The sequence below is a fragment of the Sphaeramia orbicularis genome, chromosome 2, assembly GCF_902148855.1.
Source record: "Sphaeramia orbicularis chromosome 2, fSphaOr1.1, whole genome shotgun sequence".
NCBI lineage: Eukaryota > Metazoa > Chordata > Actinopteri > Kurtiformes > Apogonidae > Sphaeramia > Sphaeramia orbicularis.
This window is the reverse complement of record NC_043958.1, coordinates 15,550,198-15,569,330: the sequence shown is the minus strand read 5'-3', so window position 1 is coordinate 15,569,330 and position 19,133 is coordinate 15,550,198. Positions and strand designations below refer to the sequence as shown.

At 37.7% G+C, this 19,133-nt stretch overlaps 1 protein-coding gene across 3 annotated transcripts; it reads right to left on the bottom strand.

Moving 5' to 3' along the window:
- Positions 1 to 3,990: 3,990 nt before the first annotated feature.
- lancl1 (LanC antibiotic synthetase component C-like 1 (bacterial)) lies at positions 3,991 to 16,624 on the bottom strand. 3 transcript variants are annotated; one of them, XM_030156789.1, is made up of 10 exons: positions 16,545 to 16,624; positions 16,070 to 16,201; positions 15,843 to 15,960; positions 13,782 to 13,992; positions 12,722 to 12,869; positions 11,387 to 11,533; positions 11,033 to 11,215; positions 9,441 to 9,617; positions 6,119 to 6,191; positions 3,991 to 4,806 (listed from the first exon to the last, which is right to left on the bottom strand). In XM_030156789.1, exons 2-10 carry the CDS (start codon positions 16,154 to 16,156, stop codon positions 4,730 to 4,732), a joined length of 1,221 nt encoding a protein of 406 aa, XP_030012649.1. In that variant the 5' UTR covers positions 16,157 to 16,201; positions 16,545 to 16,624; the 3' UTR covers positions 3,991 to 4,729. The 3 variants fall into 3 exon arrangements, with proteins under 3 accessions (XP_030012649.1, XP_030012658.1, XP_030012666.1); XM_030156798.1 differs by having other exon boundaries at positions 16,556 to 16,578; XM_030156806.1 differs by lacking the exon at positions 16,545 to 16,624 and adding an exon at positions 16,472 to 16,490.
- Positions 16,625 to 19,133: the final 2,509 nt, after the last annotated feature.

Here is a 19,133-nt window from a genome sequence, read left to right as displayed (position 1 = left end):
TAACAATATTGATTCTTTGGGGGTTGATAATGGTATAATATAATAAATAGTGTTGCCATTTTTTCCTTTAATTTGTCTGAAGATACACAAGCCTTTTTACTCCAGCAAATCATCTCTACAGCCAAACATGAATGCATAATTGGTCATTATTGTTATTTTGGGACAAGAACTACCTGTAAAATAAAACTTAAAACAACAAAACATAGATGCACCTGCTCATTATGCTGCAAATTCAATGCCTCCCCTCCCACACTCCCTGTCATTTAAATACATTTTATCTAATGAATGTCAAAATGTATATTTAAAGACACCTGGAGATTGTTTTAATGTTCCAAAACTGCTCTTATAGTCAATATGTATTGTCTTAAATGAACTGAAATTTCTTGAGATGCCAAAAAATATTTAAACCCTCAGAGGTCAGGACAGTATTTTCAGAGGTCAGGACAGTATTTTCTAAATTTTTACATACTTTCATAATTTCATGGTTTTACAGTTCTTACAAATAACACAGCACCCAAGACTTTTATATTAAAAAGTTCAAGACAATCTCAGCTTTTTGTAAAAAGAGGTCTATTTTTATCCTCGAGCACTGCAGAAAGAGATAATTCAGCACAAATGCTTAAAGTTTGAAGTCAGATTTGTGAAAATGTTCAACTCTCTTGTGAAAACACAGTTTCACTCATGTGGATGCAGTGTTTAGGTGCTTGAAATTGGTTTATCTTAATCTTATCCCCACAAAAGTAGTGGAATAAATGACTAAAATAATAGGTAAGTGTAGAAAACACGTTTAGAATGAATGTTTTTTTGAGCATCAGTGTTGCCTGTCATTCTATTTTCACCAGATGTGAGATAAATGAGGCTGAATAATGACTTCATATTACAAGGAAATATGAACCGTTAAGCGTTAATATAAAAATATCTACACCTATATACGGTTTTGAGTGATTTAAAATTAAATTCTTAATTTCATTAAGACTGTTTTAGCTTTTGTTTTAACTGTCTCTTATTCTTGTTTTAATTTCTTTCTTTTTTTTTTGCACTTTCCTTCTGCTTACTGTTTTACTCTGCTATTGTCCAAGTATTAATCTATGATTTTAATGTAATTTTATTTTTTTCTATGCCTTTGTAAAGCACTTTGAATTGCCTTGTGTATGAATGGTGCTATACAAATAAATGTGCTTTGCCAATATTGGAGAGCTGGGGTCTTGAAGGTAAGAAAAACCGTACAGCGGTGAATGCGTACATTACACAATACACAAAGGCAGCTGAGAGTAAGCAAGTGTGTGCACTCGATTATTTAATTCACTAATAGTGTGAATAGCTGGGGTGTCCACGTTGCCAAACTGCACTAAGTCTAACTTGTCATCGATGCTGTTGCACAGAATGGTTACACAGCCACAGAGCAGAAGAGGTGGAGGTCTTCTTTCGAGTGAAGCTAAAGACATGCCTGCGAGACCCCACCCCTGGACAGATGAGCTCTATTTTTACTCCCATTCCTGCTGGAGGTGTTCAGTTTCTGTTGGTGGAGGTGGGGGTGGAGAGACCGAGCACTCCTGTCCTGATCCTGAAGACTCTGTGCTTCAGTATCCACCACCCCCCCTCCACCCTGATCCTTTAGCCCTTCAGGACCCCAGCTGGCTGCGGGTCATAAAGACATATAGGCAGGGGGCTTAAAAAAGAGCCGCGGCATTGTGTCGCTGCAACATTTTAAGGGGGTTACATAAGCCTTATTTGGGAGAGAGAGGAGGCCAGCTGAGCCAAGTGTCCAGCACAGGATTACAGACACATGTCAGTGTAATGCGTCGCTTTAGCTACTAGTGTTTACAGTGAGATAATGTCCATTTTTATGCTCTAGTGGGCTCTAAAATTAGAATCATAAGTTTCTTTTTTATATTTAGCCTCTGTATCTGTGTACATATGGCAAATTTAACCTACTTCAAATAAAGTTTCACTGCCCCCCCCTGCAAAAAAAAAAAAAAAACACTTCAGGTGGTGCAGCACTGAAAGTTACTTCATTTTCACAGTCTTGCTTCTCAGTTCGAGTGACACAGTATGAGATGATGAGGATTCTCACGGCTTCACCTCTCTGCTGCCCCCCTGTGGATTTTCTTCACCGCTGCATTCAAGAATCCGAGAGACTGAAACCAGAGCAACGACTGCAAAAAGACACAGAGTTTATTGCTCAAAAGTGCAAAGGACAGACAACAGTTTATGCTCAGAGTTGTGGGGTTATGACCCTTAACACTTGACAACACTAGCAGTGCAAGTGTAGTGTATATGTTAACTAAAACTATAGCCTGTTTATTTTTTAAAACTACGGTTCTAATGTGTTTTCCACTTTAAAAATCTAAAACATTTTCTGGGGTTCAATTATTCTGACTTTATTTCTAGATATTTCTTCATTTTGCCCAAGTAGAAATTGTTATAAGGTTTTTCAATCCAACTGTTCCAACATTCTGATCACTTGCATTGGTGGGTTCATTGCTTGTCTGGAGTCTTGGGTTCAGATCTTGCATTCTTAGGTGTTCTTGTGATCCGATCAGATACCTGGACAGCTCTATGTCCATCAGTTTACACCTTTAAACAGAATACGTCTTCATGTGTCTGTGGTTCACTGGTGGTCATACTTCACATCCCAGCTCAGTAAATAAACACGTATCTACAGTATCCGGGTCAAGTGTAATAAACAGCATTTATAATGTTTTCTTTCAAGTTTAATCAAATATGTGGCTCCAAAAACAGAGAGCAGCTTCTTAGTTATGTTTTCTTTCCTCTTAAAGCATGAGTTGAGTTATGACTGTGTTTGCTATACTGTTTTCCTGCATGACATATGAGAAAGTAATGATTGGATTTGCAAGGGATTAAAATGTGTATAAACTGAAAGTGGACGACATGATCAATGGATATCAAATTTCCTCACAGTGGAAGAATCTGGTGCATTCTGGTGAGATGACACGTGATATACATAGTTTGAGCCCAATGAACCCTGGGGTTGTCATTTTGGAATCTGTCTATGTCAACAGGGATGAATAAAAACCATATATTCAGGTTCAGCTGATCTCATTTTATGGACACATAATGTTACTGAACATAGACCTGACCAACTGAACCAACCCCAGATCATAACACTGCCCCCACAGGTTTGTACTGTAGGCACTAGGCATGATGGGTAATCACTTCCTCGCTCTGGAACAGGGTTAATCTGGACTCATCAGATCACATGACCTTTTTGCTTTAACACAGTCCAACCTTTAGCAGGGTTCGTACACATTTTTCAAGGTCAAATTCAAGCACTTTTAAAGGTCATTTTCAAATTTTTCCAGCACAGCACCTTATCACTGGGGTAAAATACATATCTACAGGAATACATATACTCATTATTTTTTTTAGTTTTTATCACAATGATGAACGTTCCATTACGCTATAAACATCTAATATTGTGTTTCATAATCGCAAAAAGTCCAGAGGTGAAAGTAGAACACAAAGTTTTATCCAAAAAAAAAGGGAAGCCACTTGCTGTTCTTAAGTTACACTCACACCGTGACAAAGATTAAGATAAAAATGCACCTGGAGTCGATCTGAGAGCACCCGCTAACTTTCTTTTCTGACAAAGTTTTTATTTTCAAACTGGATCACCCCTCTGTAAGTACCTTTGGCTTATCATCTAACCTAAATATAAATAAATCACATCACACAGTTAGAATTGGAAGCACTTTCAAGCACTTAAACTCAAGCACTTTTCAGACCTTGAAATCATAACATTGAAATTCAAGCATTTTCAAGGATTTCAAGCACCCATACGAACCCTGTTTATGCTCTATCAAACTGATGACTGTTTCAAAAATGAGAAGCTACTAATTTTTCTGAAATCTTTGAGACACTTCAATATAACAGCATCGGTGTCCCGACTTACACTTACACACAGTAGCCAATCCTTCCATCTGTCCCGGGACACATTGGTCTTTATATTGCTAAAAGAATGTGGACACATTAAAGGTAAATTCACTTTATTATTCCTTTAGCATTTTACCCATCCTAATCCTGCATCTTACTTCCTTCTCCCATTTGGAATCCTCAGACAAACATTCAGCTGAAGTTACTCTTATTGCCTTGGCTTTAACAATATTAAGCAGACATTACACTCTAGCCATAAAAGAAAAAACTCTGCTTGTATGATCGGTTTATCTTTAGAAATTCTACATTTTATATTTCAGAAAACACAACAGAAGTAATTGTTTGGAAACACAAATATTTTCCATACTCTCTTTTAGTAAAAACAGCTAAAATCCAATTCCATTCAGCATAGAAAACCTGCAAAAATTAATACAAACTAATAGTTTACAACCCAGCAAACACCCATTCATGACATGCAGCAGAAAACTAGCTTCCTCTCTCTTAGCCAAACAAATCTAATATATACACCAAAAAAAACCACATTCTCTCATTTTTCAACATTTCTTTAAGATGTGACACGAGGATTTATCCTGTTAATAAGACTCAAATCCAACGATAATAGTTGTAGGAGAAGACGAGCAGGAAAAAACATGGCACAATGTCTGAAGCAGAAGTCAAAGCCAGCCATGGAGTCTCCGGCCGATTGGTCACATTCCTAAATATTATTTATTGCGATGAATGCAGTGCAGCGTGAGTACGACAGGAGGGGCCTGGGTTTTCTTCCTTTGATATTTTCCGTAGTGCGAGTGGAGTTGGACTACCTGTGGGATCCTTTTTACACCTCGAAGGCTGGGAACCTTGATCTCATTGGATCCAGAAGGTCGGCCAAGAAGTAGATGGTGCCTGCCATTCCTGGAAAGAGGGAGATTAAATTAGATATTTGTGTCACAAAGGCTCAACTGTTTGGCACTGAGCAGGGGGGTGCATTACAGAAGGGATGTAGTATTTATTAAGTGTAGATTTATTGACTTCTGGGGCAAAAATACTACCATTATTGCAGCAAAAGTCAACAAAAATCATAAAATTGACCTCTTCATATGTTTCTGTCATGAGTCTGGTGATGTTTAAATCTAAGGTAAGATGAGTCTTTTTCATTGCATGTCAAATAGGTCACAAGTCTTTAAAATTGTGCAGGTTTATATATTTTTTGTTGCCTCGACACTAAATGAGGCATTATCAAGACATGGTATAAGGGACGAAAACAACAGATCGAAACCAAACAAACCAAAAAGTCTAACTAATAAACAAGGGAAAAGATATTTTCCAACAAGACCACAAACTTTTAATGAAAATATGCCTTTTATTCAGAGTTTTCTCTTCTGCTATAAGGCTCAGACACACCATGCATGCCATTAAATACCAAAGTAATGAAAACAATCAATGTGGAGTGCATCAAAAGTGAATAAAACGAGTTTGTACTTGTTTCTGTTAAATGTATTTTTCATCACCTCTAGCTTTTCCAAATAGATAACGGTTCAAAATGTGTTGAAATTCTATTTGTTACTAATTGAAAAACAGAACATTTATCCCTAAAAGCCCTGGCTGTGCACCTCCCGCACACTTTGGTAAAACACTGATATGGATCCAGACAGATACTTGAGTGTAATTACAATGAGTGATGCAGCTTTGTTTCACAAATGCTGAATGGATGGTGTCTGAAAACCATGTCCAAACAAGGTCCAGTGACAGCACCTACGCCCTCTGAAAACTGACGGAACACCATGAAATATGTCATGAAATAACCGAAATTATTAGTATCTACCTAAACCACAGGGTCTTTGGTTTTGTCTTCTGTTGATTCACCATTCTTGTTGTGTTGTTGTAATTTAACCCAAAATCATCCTTTAATAAATGTAATAAAATCTCTTGCCTCATGTGTAAACACTTTTTGGGATTTATGTGGCTGTTGCCTGAAATACTGTCGGTGATGCCAACTGATGCAAGGCTTTGTGGTAAAAGTGTAAGATATCATGTTCACATCATCTGTGCCCACATAAAACTGTACCGATTGACACAACACAAACCAAACACGACAAACAAACCTGTATTTCCTGGGGCTCTGCTTCTGCTGTCGTGTATTTTAATAAACCTAACATACATGGAAATTCCTTGATTATGTCAGAAGTAGAGTTGGAAAAGTAAGAGGATACATTTGGCTATATACCTTCAAAAAGTGAAAAGGGAGTGTCTGGTGTTCGACATCCGTGTTTGCCGTAGTTCATGCACCAGTCTGCAAACTGTAGAGACGACAGACAGACAGACAGTCAGAGGCATAATAACACTGTGTCAAAACAGACGAGTGGAGGTGAAGCGTCTCAGGAGAATACCCAGCAATGACAACAACTGCTAAAAATTGTGCCCGTCTCTGTGAAATCCCAGCCTCTGTCGCAGTATCAGATTCTGACCACAATGTCGATCTGCTGCTTTGGGAGTGTGGAACACAGCTCTGCTCAGACCTCTGAAGAGTCTGTTTCCAGCCTCTATGAATAGATTTGTCTTCATGAAAACACACGTGGGACTCAAACAGAGCGGGCCACTTTGACATCGAGTCACACTGACACTTGTGAGTCTTTTGTTGGTAAACATGAAAGACCCCGCATCTCATGAGCTTGCCGTTTCTGGAATCTCTTTCTATTTCGAGTGTCTGTAACATGTTGGACCAATAACAGGACTTTTACATATAAGTGATGTCAGAGGGATTAAAAAGAGATATTACAGAAAGATACAACACGGAAACACAAATTGCTTTATATCAACAGTATGGAGCATTTTATGTATGTTCAATAAAGGTGTATGATCATATTTGTAGTGTTTTAGTTCCAAAGTCTTTAATTCTGACAACTGAACAAAGGTACAAACTGCTGTCCCCGTGTGTTTAGGTTGATGTCGCCAACAATGTCATCAATAAATTCCTCCACCTTCATTTTCCACACTTGTCTGAAAGTTTGTTTGTCAGACATTTTCAGTGTTGTTGTCAGTAAAGTTTCTGTCAAGTTGGCCCCTTCCACTGAAAAAATTGGGACATGATTGATGGCCTCGTGTAATTTCTAAATTCTGGCTGGCTCACAGATAGAACCTTAAAAAAACCAACTTGGAGTTTGATTTTGCAGATAGAACTTTTCTTTTTGTTTTGTAACAAAGTAAAAAATGCATAAACAAATAAAATACATATCACATGTTGAAAATAACCCAACCAATATTAAGAATATGTGAATAACTCAATTTTGGCAAAAATGTCAGATAGAACCTTATAATTCCAAGGGGACAATTTATGCTAGTAATACATTAAGTATGGTTCATATCTACAGGGATGAATACAGAAAATACTATCATTTCATCTTATTTTCCACTTCTGCACCAGGTTACACCAGCTATGTCTAAGTTCAAATGTGGCACAGTTTGAACACATCTTCTGAAATTACATCGGGGTTTATGCGCAACAAACAGCTAATCATTGCAAAACCTCTAGTGTTATATACATAAACAACAGGCTTAAGTTAAAGAAAATAAGAACTACCTACCTATCAACCAAATTGTTTCACTATTTTGGCAAAAACAGGGCTAAGGAAGCTGCACCAGACTCCCCTGATGACAACAGTATTTTAACCTCACTTAACATGTGAGTTTCTGTCTTACAGTTGCTTCAGTTTATTAATTTGGGTGTGAACTGAAGTGAGACACTAAGAAGTACCCCATGGAGGCAGCAGAAAACTAGCAAAAGCATGTGAGTTAAAATGACTGGTTTTGTTGTGAGAGTCCCTGTTTCAACTTCATTTCTGACTTAAAATACACACTGATAAGATTTTAAAGGTGACTCCGGCAGAAATAGTTCAAATGAAGGTACATGTTACAACTTAACTCCTCTGTAAAACAGTGTTTGGCAAAGTTGCAGTGTTATGGGGCGGCCATGGCTCAGTTGGTAGAGTGGGTCGTCCAATAACCGAAGGGTTGGCGGTTCGAATCCCGCTCTGTCCTAGTCAGTCCGTTGTGTCCTTGGGCAAGACACTTCACCCTCCTTGCCTCCAGTGCCACCCAGTGTATGAATGTTCGGTGGTGGTCGGAGGGGCCGTAGGCGCAAAATGGCAGCCACACTTCTGTCAGTCTGCCCCAGGGCAGCTGTGGCTACAGATGTAGTTTACCACCACCAGAGGGAGAATGTGAGCGCGAATGAATAATGGGTCAATAATGTAAAGCGCTTTGGGTGTCTAGAAAGGCGCTATATAAATCCAATCCATTATTTTCAAAGGTGGAATAACTTGTACATCATGCCTTGGTAAAGAGTTCTCCTTGACAGATTATGCTGTTAAGATATGTCACCGTACATTACAGCACAAGAAAAGCAAAAAACTTTAATAAATGTGACATTAGACTTGAATATTATAAGGCTGCAAAGAGTTACAAAAACAGCTGCTGATTTTGTTTGTCAGTTTCGGACTATTTTAGACTATGATTGTGTGTTTGTGGTGATGTAACGCTTTCCTCTGCTAAATAACAGGGCAGCCATTACCCTCAGCCCTTCACTGTCATTATTTGGACAAAAGCTGCTGATTTAGGTTGCATAGTTATCATCACATCACAATGCTTTGTCCTACTTTACACAGCTTGTTGCTGCTATTTGGTAATTGACATTTGCCATTTTTAGCTGTTAGTCTCTGAGGTGCTAAAAAAATGGGTATGAAATGACAAAGTAATAAATCAAAAGCTGGTGCCTTTTACCAACCCATAACTTTCTATGTTTTCCTTAATGTGAACTTTCCAACCTGTACTAAAGCAGATCTTAGTTATAGTTTATGCAATGGGCCACTGACTTAAATCTATTATTGAGATGGTTACTTTTTGTCACTATATGCATGCAGTGGCCTCTTTACTCTATTGTCTGAGTCAGGGTGAGAAGCTGAAACATTGGTATTAAAGGATGATATGAACACCTAAAGACCCAAACATCCACCAAAGACCGAAACATCTACTGATTTTAAACACTTAATACCTGTTGATCCACTAGTCCTATCAATACATGTACATAACCAGTGTAAAATGCAGTTTGTCATCTTTTCATGGTCATCAGATATGACCCATTTGGACATTCAGAGGCTCTGTAGTGAACATAGAAACGTCGTCCTCTTATATAACACTGATTCACCAGTAAAACCCAGGGGGTTGGAACAATGACAGTGGATGGAGACACTTATTTCATGTTACCTTACTGATATATTTTGTAGAAAAAGTCAGCTTTTCTGATAGCCTCCAAGCCTTAGCACCCAATCAGAGGAAAACAACTGCTGTGTGAATATGGTAAAAAGCAGCAGGTAATATATGATTTTCCTTTTTTTTTTGCCTAATCCAGATTTACGGTTTGTTAAAGCTGTTCGGTATCAGCTAATATATCTGAGCAGTGATAAGACAGATGTCCTGCAGGGTTGACACATCGTTTTGCACTTGTTCATCAGTTTGTTGCTTTGTGTAAAATGTCTATAAAATTCTCTCACCATGCAGGCTCTGTACAGGTGTTTGGGGTCCTGCGTTTGACGGTACAGGGCAAGGAAGGTGTAGGCGTTACCCGCCGCACCGTGACATAACCCGTAGCCTTTCTTCAGGAGGCCCCACTTCCACACCACCTCCCCACACTGCAGAGCATCCTCCAGGTACTGAGGCACTCCAAATGCCTGGAATCATGGACACAAGGACAGGGTTGGAGAAGTTAGCAAAAACAAAGACGGAAAATTAAGACTGGTAGACAAAACTACCAGCTGTGTTTCCTTTTCATCCTTGATTCACACTAGAAGTTGGTATTTATAGAATTGTATTTTGTTTATTTATTTATTTTGTAAGTAGTGCATCTTTGACATGAAGCTCATTCAATCAAAAAACACGAGACACGTTACGAAATGTTTGGAGTATTTTTAGACATTAATTAATTTCAAGATTTTATTGTTACCAGTTAATATTGTCGGTTATGTGAATAGAATGGTTTTGCACGGTGTGAGGCCTTTGCCACTGTTAACACTGTTTCACTGATCAAATTTGAGGTAATGCATTATCTCACCCCACCTTTTCCAGCTTCAGTGAGTCAAAACTTTCCTCATAACACCTGAAAAAGTCAAACTGACACTAAAAGTAAACAGAAACTCAAGTAAAACCAGTCAATTCTGCACATAAAACCTCTTATGCAAATATAAAATTAAAATTAAACGAAAAAATTATGTCTGTTTGAATGAACATAAAGTGCTTTTGTCACAATAATGTGCTTTTTATCATCTCAACAAATCTATTAAACCTGTGACTATAAAAGAGTTGTAAAAGAACTTTTCAACATTGTTTTGAACTAGGAATTCACTATCAATTTCCATCACAAGATGGCACTATTACTCTGTAAATTTTCGGTACTCAGACGCTGCCCTCTGTGGACTGTCTTTGGACGGATACAAAGTCAATTTCTACATTTTCCAAAACAAACTCTACCTATACTGTGGGGAAAAGGGTTCAGGTGAATATATAAAACAACAGCAGGCACATACACAGGATAACGTCTTTTCAAATAAAAATATTTGACCTTTTTTGCCTACTAGGAAAAATGCTGATTTATAGCTTCGCTGAGTCAGACGTGTTGTTTTTCGGTTTACAGGGTCTTAGTCAGTGGTTCATCTGGTCTGGTATTATCATGAACTCATCTCAAAGATGTGCAACACAATGAAGATGGGCTTTGAACTGGAGTTTTTCCTGCGTCATGTTAGACATATTACACAGACAAACAATTACATTATTAATCTGATTCGGAAATTGGTTTATTTCAAAAGCACGAACATGGATTCTTTGAATATCAGTTCTTTTAGAGTGGTTCATAAACCCTTGACCAAAGATACAAAAGGTCAAATTGGATCTAAGATGTTATTAGCCCTATTGTATCTCTGTTCGTGGCTTGTTTCCATGTGACTAATGGGGCTTTTACACAGCTCTACTCGACTTTACTTGGTTTTTAGGGTTTTCCATTTAGTGATAGTACCTGGTACCACATACTTGTTAGTACCCAAACCTAGTGGAGTTGAGTAGGGGCAAGTGGAAAAGCCCCATTAGTGTTTACCTTGTGGGCCTGCAGGAGCATGTAGATGACCCCTGGTGAGCCATGACACCAGTGCACCAGCAGGTCCCGGTCATCCCCAATGCAGGGTGGGTAGTTTCCAGAGGGGAACTTAAGGCGGCAGACATGGTCCACACTGGGTTTCACCAGCCTGTGGACCTGCTCTTCTGCAGAGACGAAGCCTGGCTGCGACAAAAACATATCAAATTACAAAACTGGATGAAGCAGTAAAAAGTGCAAATGTATGTTCCTGTTTCTGAATTCAATTTTGCAACAGATGGGAATGAAAGTAAAAAAAATCAGGACAGCAGTTAATACATCCATCTTTAGATATTTTCAATCAGAGCCCTGCTGTACCTGCATGAGGAAGTAGTAGATGCCAGCGAGGCCGTGGGCAGCGCCGACATACTGCTCCTGGTACCACTCGTACATTAACGGGCTCTGGTTCTGCACCCGGAACTTCCTACTTTGGTGCTCCCCCGACGCCAACACGGCTTCACTGATCTGTGGAAGGAAATGACACATCCACAGCTAGTCGCCTAATCAGCTCGACTCGAAAGAAATCAATGGAGAGAAATGAAAGGGACCGGACACAGACGTGTGAAAGAGTGAGCAAATTGGTGCCAGACTGCAAGGCGAGACAGAGCTCGAGGGCCTTAACTAAGTAGCAGGCAACAAAGTCCCCTAATATTACCTCAGCTTATTACATATTATGGGTTTGATTTACATTGGCTTTTTTCTTTAGTTACTTCCAAAACAGGTGCTGACGTTTCAAAGATGACACTTAAAGGTCGACTGATGCAGCTTTTTCAGATACTGACACAGCTGTTGACTTGAGAATGTAACAATATCAATTAATTAATATTTATCAGTGAAATGGAAGTTCAATGTGTGATTTTAGTATCATCAAAAATCAAATTCAAGGTGCATTTATTTTGTCATTCTTGTGGGAGGGGGGGTTAACTCTTTAACAACTGCAATCTCTCCAGTGCTCCATTTTGCACTTTATAGCAAAAAATGACTCTCACTCCTGAACCGTTTGCACTATCCACAAAAGCAGCAGTGTGGGAGTCTATTGCAAGTAGAAAGGAACTGATTCAGAGACTTCCACACAGGCTTAAAAATGCCTGGAAATAACAAAAATATGAAGCCATAATATGGGTAGTGAATGTTCAAGACCAAAAAGCATGTTTGAGTAGTTTAAGGTTTATTTCTGCAATCTCAAAGCTTGGTTATGGACACTAACAGCTGTTTCTGGTAATAAATATGCTACAAACTTCAAGTCCATTTTTTCTTTTTTACTAAAACACAAAGTTTTAAGCATTTATTAGTTATAATAATGATAATTAGTGGCAAGATATTGAAAGTTTAGCCCTTCCTGAAAACAAAGGTGCAAAAGAATTGGCAAAAAAAGGCATTTTCTGACAATTGTATTGCAGCGAAAACATGAAGACACCTGTTATAATGGCAGTCTTAAAAGGGTTCATGTGTAATTAGCAAGTCAAGCTTACCATTTACTGGAAGGCTCATTTTGCATAGTACATTTTATTGTTAATCTGTAAAATATCATGTCTCCATTAAATCTCTGTCTGTACTAACCTGATTGCCTGTATCATGAAGGAAACTGGCAATAATGTGATAAAAAATAAATAAATAAGTAAACCTTGGATTTGTTGTGAGCTGCTGAGTCACCTGCTGGATGTACTGCAGAGGGATCCTGTCCTGCCTGAGCTGCTGGTTGATGAAGATGAGCGAGTAGAGGTAGCCCATCCGTCCGTACAGCATCTCATCTGGCAGGTTGCCTGAACCCTTCACCACAGTCTGATGAAACTGCACAAGTCTGCAAGCAACAAAAAACACAAGCTAAATATAGGGAGGTGGAAAAAACTGTCAAGTGACCATGAGGAAACCAGAATGTAGCTGTTCTGACAGACATTCACACTATGCGCCAATATGTTCTTCTATGTGGAAGTCTGATGTAAAAGACGTACACACGAGATAAGCAATATACATGATTTGAAATGATAAAGTAAGTCAAACCTGCTTTAAGATCCACAGATGTTTTAATGCTACTACTTTACACATTACTAACACAAGTATCTTCTTAGTGTTTTTTTTTTATTTGTTGCTTGTTTTATTAATTTTTTATAGTATTCTGGCTATGTATTGTTTTTTTTTTCCAGTGTTCTTTGTGATCTGTGCTTGACAAGCGCATGTCCTATGATTACTGTTCTTTTTTATTTTATTTGTAGAACTTTCCATCATTTAACAAATATAACACTTATTATTTCAATTAATGTGTTCATAATGCAAAGACTGACACCCAACCCCCCCCCCCCCCCCCCCCCCCCCCCCAAAAAAAAAAAAAAAAAAAAAAAGCAATACAAACAAAACACACATAACAAGACAATCAAGACAATGCATTCTGGTACATTTAAGGAAAAATAAATAAATATATAAATACTCATGATTACTTTTCTTAACTTATAACCTGAATCCCTGAATTCTATTCTTCACTACTGCTTGAACAACAAAAGCACAAAGAGAACTATTTAATTCTGCACGCTGGCAAATACAGACTGACCTTTACACACATAAATGTACAAAGTTAGAGTTGAGTTTGCTGTATCATTATTAAATGTCACTGACTTTTTATTACAGCCTACTTGTGTCTCTTTTTTGGGAATACACCGTTGTGTCCTTCCAATCCAACTCACTCAGAATTTGAAGCCGTTGCTCATTCTGTACTGACCTGTTGATGCATTCATCACTCTCTTGCACCCTCTGCAGGCGGTGGTACACCACAGCAGCAATAGCCAATGGCCCAGTATCTCCGCACAGGAAGGTGACGTCGTGGCGACGGGTCAAACACTTGAGGCTGCGGCTGATGTAGTCTGAAGCTTTCTGGAGGAAGGCGGGTTCCTTGAACACGTCATGAAGGTGGAGGTAGAGCAGAGCGATGCCTGAGAGGCATAATGTAAGGACCATTATATTTAAGAGTCTAAAAAATGCACCAGAAATGTGTTCATGTTCTGATTAATACAATTTCTTTGAATCAGAGGATAAGTTGTTACATTCAACGGTGCAAATTAACCAAGTACTGGACACATGTACTTTTTGCACCTTACTACACTAGAGGCAAATGAAGTGAAGTGAAAACTATTTATCTACCAATATGTTGATTTAAAAACTTGTGATAAATTGAGGGAAAAACAGTTTCCTTTCTGGGCTGTGAAAATCCTCCTCTGGCTACATGTACTCTTTATAACATGAGAACCAGTGAAACAATTTGATGCGAGAACTCATTGTTCTATCAAATCCTGTGAGACTCATTATAAAGTTATTCACAGACTACATATAAGGGAAGTTATTTGATATATATATATATATATATATATATATATATATATATATATATATATATATACACATATATATATATATATACACACACACACACACACACACACATTTAACAATTTGTGCTCTTCGTTATATCTGAAATGTAAAAGTTAGTGTACTACATATAGTCTTCAGCTCTGTTCCTGCTCTAAAGCTATAATGTTACTTCCTTTGTCAGTTTGAGGCAAGACTAAGAAACTATTGGTGGTAGACATAACTCTAAACATGATTCTGTACTGGGATCATCCTCAAATTATAAAGATATATATGTACAGTATGCATTGATGTCTTCAATGTATGTCGGGTTACAGTGACTGTGATGATTTTTCTATATGTACTATATTAGGTTTATCTGTAACTGTAACCTGCTAAGCGTGCATTTTAAACCATATTTGCAATTCAAATAGTTTGTCATGGTAAATTAATATTTATAATCGATGCTCTCTTACTGCACATGTTGAAGGAAAGAGGCTACATGTCAACAGTCACAGGTTCTCGCTGGTCTACAACCTGATATGTTGCAATAAATGCAGTAGGTACAGAGAAATTCATGCAAATGCTGTGTATGCAGTACTCGTCACAATATTACAAAAATGATTAGATGAAGAGGCCTGAAATATCTGCATTGATTGAAGAATTAATGACCTTGAAGAAATCATCATATGTTTAGAACAGACTAGTCCCTATAGAAATATGCCTGAAAGAGGAATAATCAGGACTAATAAGTATGGAAATGGCATATATCATGTCCTTTTTTGTTATTGTAGCTCATATGTTTGTGTTTTGCCCTTTGGTGCAAATTTTATCTCATCTTGTAAGTGTTTGCGTCATATGTCATTCAACATAAACAATATAATTCCCTCCACTGTGAAATTATCATTTGTTCAGATTTCATTGTTTTGTTTTTTCAATGTATCAGCACTTCACTACAAATTTACCCCAATCATTCTACAACAAGTAATTTTTTTCAAATTGTAATATTCAAGTAATCTTTTCAAAAATTTTAGGACTTCACACTGTATATTGCAGAAAAACTCCTTGCAATGTCAGTGTTTTGGTAGTGTGATGCAATAATTGTTGAAATGTCAAAACCCTCTTTGATTTGTTGGGAAATGCAATATCATGGAGTTGAAAGTGGGCCTGTTTTTCTGAGCTTATGTAACGGTTTTAGACAGGACAGTGACGCTACAAACATATGATGGTCTTATAAAAGATGGTGAGCTGCTGATTAAGCTCCTAAAAACTTGCACAGGAGCTAAACCTTAAATACATTTTCCCACTTTTCAGACTTGCAGAAAGGTTTTGAATGCAGAAACTTCAATTCATACTTTTGTTTAAATGAAGAATCTTTGGCCTTTTTTTTTTTTTTTTTTTTTTTTTTTTTTTTTTGCATGTATGCTAGTGTCATCACCTGCCCAGCCGGTGTAGGTGGTGCAGTTTCTTGGGTCAGCAGACCTCAGCCCATTTTCCATGACGGCTAAAAGCTCGCTGACCTTACTGCTGAGCCTCTGGGCAAACTCTGATGTGAGCTGAAGGTAAAGAAGAGTTTAAATAATGAGGTGGACCTGCAACACATGTATGCACTCTTCATCATCTGCACGCACGGGACACTGTACATATATATTCATGTGGCGTTACCTTTCCCTGGGAGTCAAAGAAGGCCTGGGTGGACGCAGGGCACCCATCATAGTCAGGATATGGATTCCTCAAGGCTCTTGTGTCCATTTTCTCAGCCTCTCTGCTTTATATCTGGGTCAGATAAAAATTAATCTGCAGAGAGATGAGACGATATGAGGAGCGGGAGACATAAAAAAGAGGCGAGTGAAATAGATGTAAGGCTACAAATAGCGAGCTATCGATCTTGTGACACAGACAATAAAGCTACAAAATACAGAATTGATATTCTGCAGGACTACACGCCCACATACACCAAAAACTCCTGCCAGCCTAGCTCACTGCAGCTTCCACTTAGCATAGCTGCACTGCTAAAGCTAACGGCGAACGCACACTTGTGCAAGCTATATCGTAAAAGTATAATAACTGAAAATATACGAGAGAAACGTGGCATTAATGAACGAAATTAAAAGACGGACAAATACTAGAATTCACATACTGAAAGAATACCTGCACTGTTGATGATAATTCTTCCTCGTTGTATCACTTTTCGTCTATGTTAGCTAGCGCTTTACTGACACCTGCCGGAAAGGAGGTATTACTGCCGTAACCACAGCACTGATTCCCTGTATAGATATTAGCAGTTCATTCCAAGGCAACAAAAGCACAATTAAATTGTTTTGAGTGATTTTATACTGTTGAATACACATGTATGAGTAGTATGTACCATTTCTACACTTACATCCTCCTAAATCCCCTTTAGTCTTTCAAAATGGACCTTTAAGTGATGAAAGTTTTACACACATCTTGATTTTTTATCCACCTCTACTCCATTTCTGTGGTAAGATTTCTTTCAGGTGATGCAAACCATCATTTTTCTTGATACTGGTTAAGTCTAACTCAATATTAGCAGAAGTAACTTTCAACGTTAATATATAAGTATAGCTAGAAGTTATTCTAAATGTCATTAAAATGACTCTGCAGCTTGACAAGGTTATTATTCTCTTTTGATTTTGAAAAAAAAAAAAAAAAAAATCAACTATTTTGCAGGATCTACAAAAAACACTTTATTAAAAACCTGCCTTTTATTTTTGCATATCATTAACTGTTATCATTGCTGGACTGAAATTAAAAGTGAGAAGCAAAAAGTAAGCTGTTTTTACTTTTTTTTGTGTGTCTTTTTCTTCTTTCGTTTCAGGTTTTGTTCACTGATTTGGGACTTACAATAACCCTGCCTGGTAAAACAAATGTATAACGAACGCCAGTGCAATCCTTTCCAAGTGAACTTTAAATATTTTCGTATGTCACAGATTAAAGCTTGAGTTACAACAGAATGATTTTTCCACAGGTGTCCATTATCTAATGAACATAAACACATCGAAAGGTAATTGTACAATCCTGCTGCTGTATGTCAGTGAATGCACCGCAGCTCATCTTCCACCTTTTTAACGATTCTCAGATAACAGCTCCGCACAGATGGTGCTAATGACTTCCACAACAAACAGGAAAACAATCCCGGGGTGGAGCTGCACTTCAGACACTTTGCTGCCATGGCAACGTCATATGCCACCAGTCTGCGCTCTTGACCTTCTGAGAAGCCCAAAACAACATGACATTCTTATGGATGGTGATGATAATTATTGTAGTCACAGAGAACACAGCGACTGGTATTGATTGGCACTCCGCTGAGTCTCACTGCTGGTGTTCCACATTCTCACTTATTTCAGAGATGAAGCTGCATCAGCTCCTGTAATCTGTCTTTGGATGTTCTGGCCTGTGAAAGTGGAGAGATGGGGAATGTTGTTGTGGCATCGAGACACAGCGGATTCAGAAGAAAGAGGGGATACGTTCTCTGTGGGGCTTTCATTGTTGTTCTTTCTCTCTGTTAAAATGCCTCAATTGCTTCTCTTTCCCCTTTTTCCCATGTGTTGATCCCCTTTCTTCTCACTTTTAAAGCTTTTTTACCCGTGACTGAGTGCAGCTAAATAAAAAACAAGTCCTAATTAAACTTTACCAATGAACAAATATGATAGGTTGTTCATCCCCACTGCTGTCAGACTGTACAGCACAACTGTATAACCCAGTCCTAAATGTGTCTCATCTGTGCTACCTGACATTTTGCAGTTCCACTCTATTGTACATATGTAAATAGTCTGTATAGTTTTTATTACTATTATTTCTATTATCATTTTATATTATGCATACACACTTTTTCTTGCACTTCCCTTTTGTGGGATCAATAAAGTCTAATCTAATCTAATCTAATCTAATCTAATCTAATCTAATCTAATCTAATCAATAAAGACCCAGTGTTACTTTTGTGGCCTTTCCAAAATATTTTTTTCTCTACTTTTCTGAAGTGATTTACTACAATTTATTAAGACATAACCCTCTGTATTTTTTTTTTGTTTTTTTGTGAACATAAGGTATTTTCCTACATTCAATTTACTGATCAAGTAGATGATCATAAAAGCTCAGATTTAGTTGAGGGTTATTATATCCGAATCAGAGAAAACTGAACAAAAGTGACTTTTTCAGCAAAATATATCATTAACTGAACAGAAACCAAGTGTGTCCATCCACTGTCATTGATCCAACTCCATGGGTTTTACTAGTGAATCAATGTTGTAGAAGATGACGGTGTTTCCATGTTCACAATGCAGCCTCTGAGTGTCCAAATGGGTCATATCTGATGACCATGAAAGACCACAAACTGTATTTTACACCAATTATTTATATGTATTGATAGGATTAATGGGCCAACAGGTATTAAACATTCTAAATCAGAACATGGTGTTGGTTACCTCACCTCCAAATAAAACGAATGTGGAGGTAACCATTATCCTAAAAATATTTTTGTTATGACTCCCAAATGAGTTTTTCTCCACATTTAAACCTCACATTTATCAGCATTTAATATAATATTGTCCTGCGCCTTTTGTATTTTTCAGTGAAAATCAGGATGTTCAATGTACTGATTATGTAGATGTTCATAAAGCTCACAACTAACTCAGAGGTTTTTACATCAGAACAGAAAAAAATGAAGAGAAAGTGACTTATTAAATATGTATATCATTAACTGAACATG

What these genes read in the sequence shown, in the direction of transcription:
- lancl1 (XM_030156789.1), bottom strand. Translation starts at nt 16,156, where the DNA reads ATGGACACAAGAGCCTTGAGGAATCCATATCCTGACTATGATGGGTGC. An exon ending in CTCTGCAGTACATCCAGCAG is followed by an intron (nt 11,534 to 12,721) that starts GTGACTCAGCAG and finishes TTCCTTCCACAG; the next exon opens with ATCAGTGAAGCCGTGTTGGC. An exon ending in TCCCTTTTCACTTTTTGAAG is followed by an intron (nt 4,807 to 6,118) that starts GTATATAGCCAA and finishes CCCTCTTTCCAG; the next exon opens with GAATGGCAGGCACCATCTAC.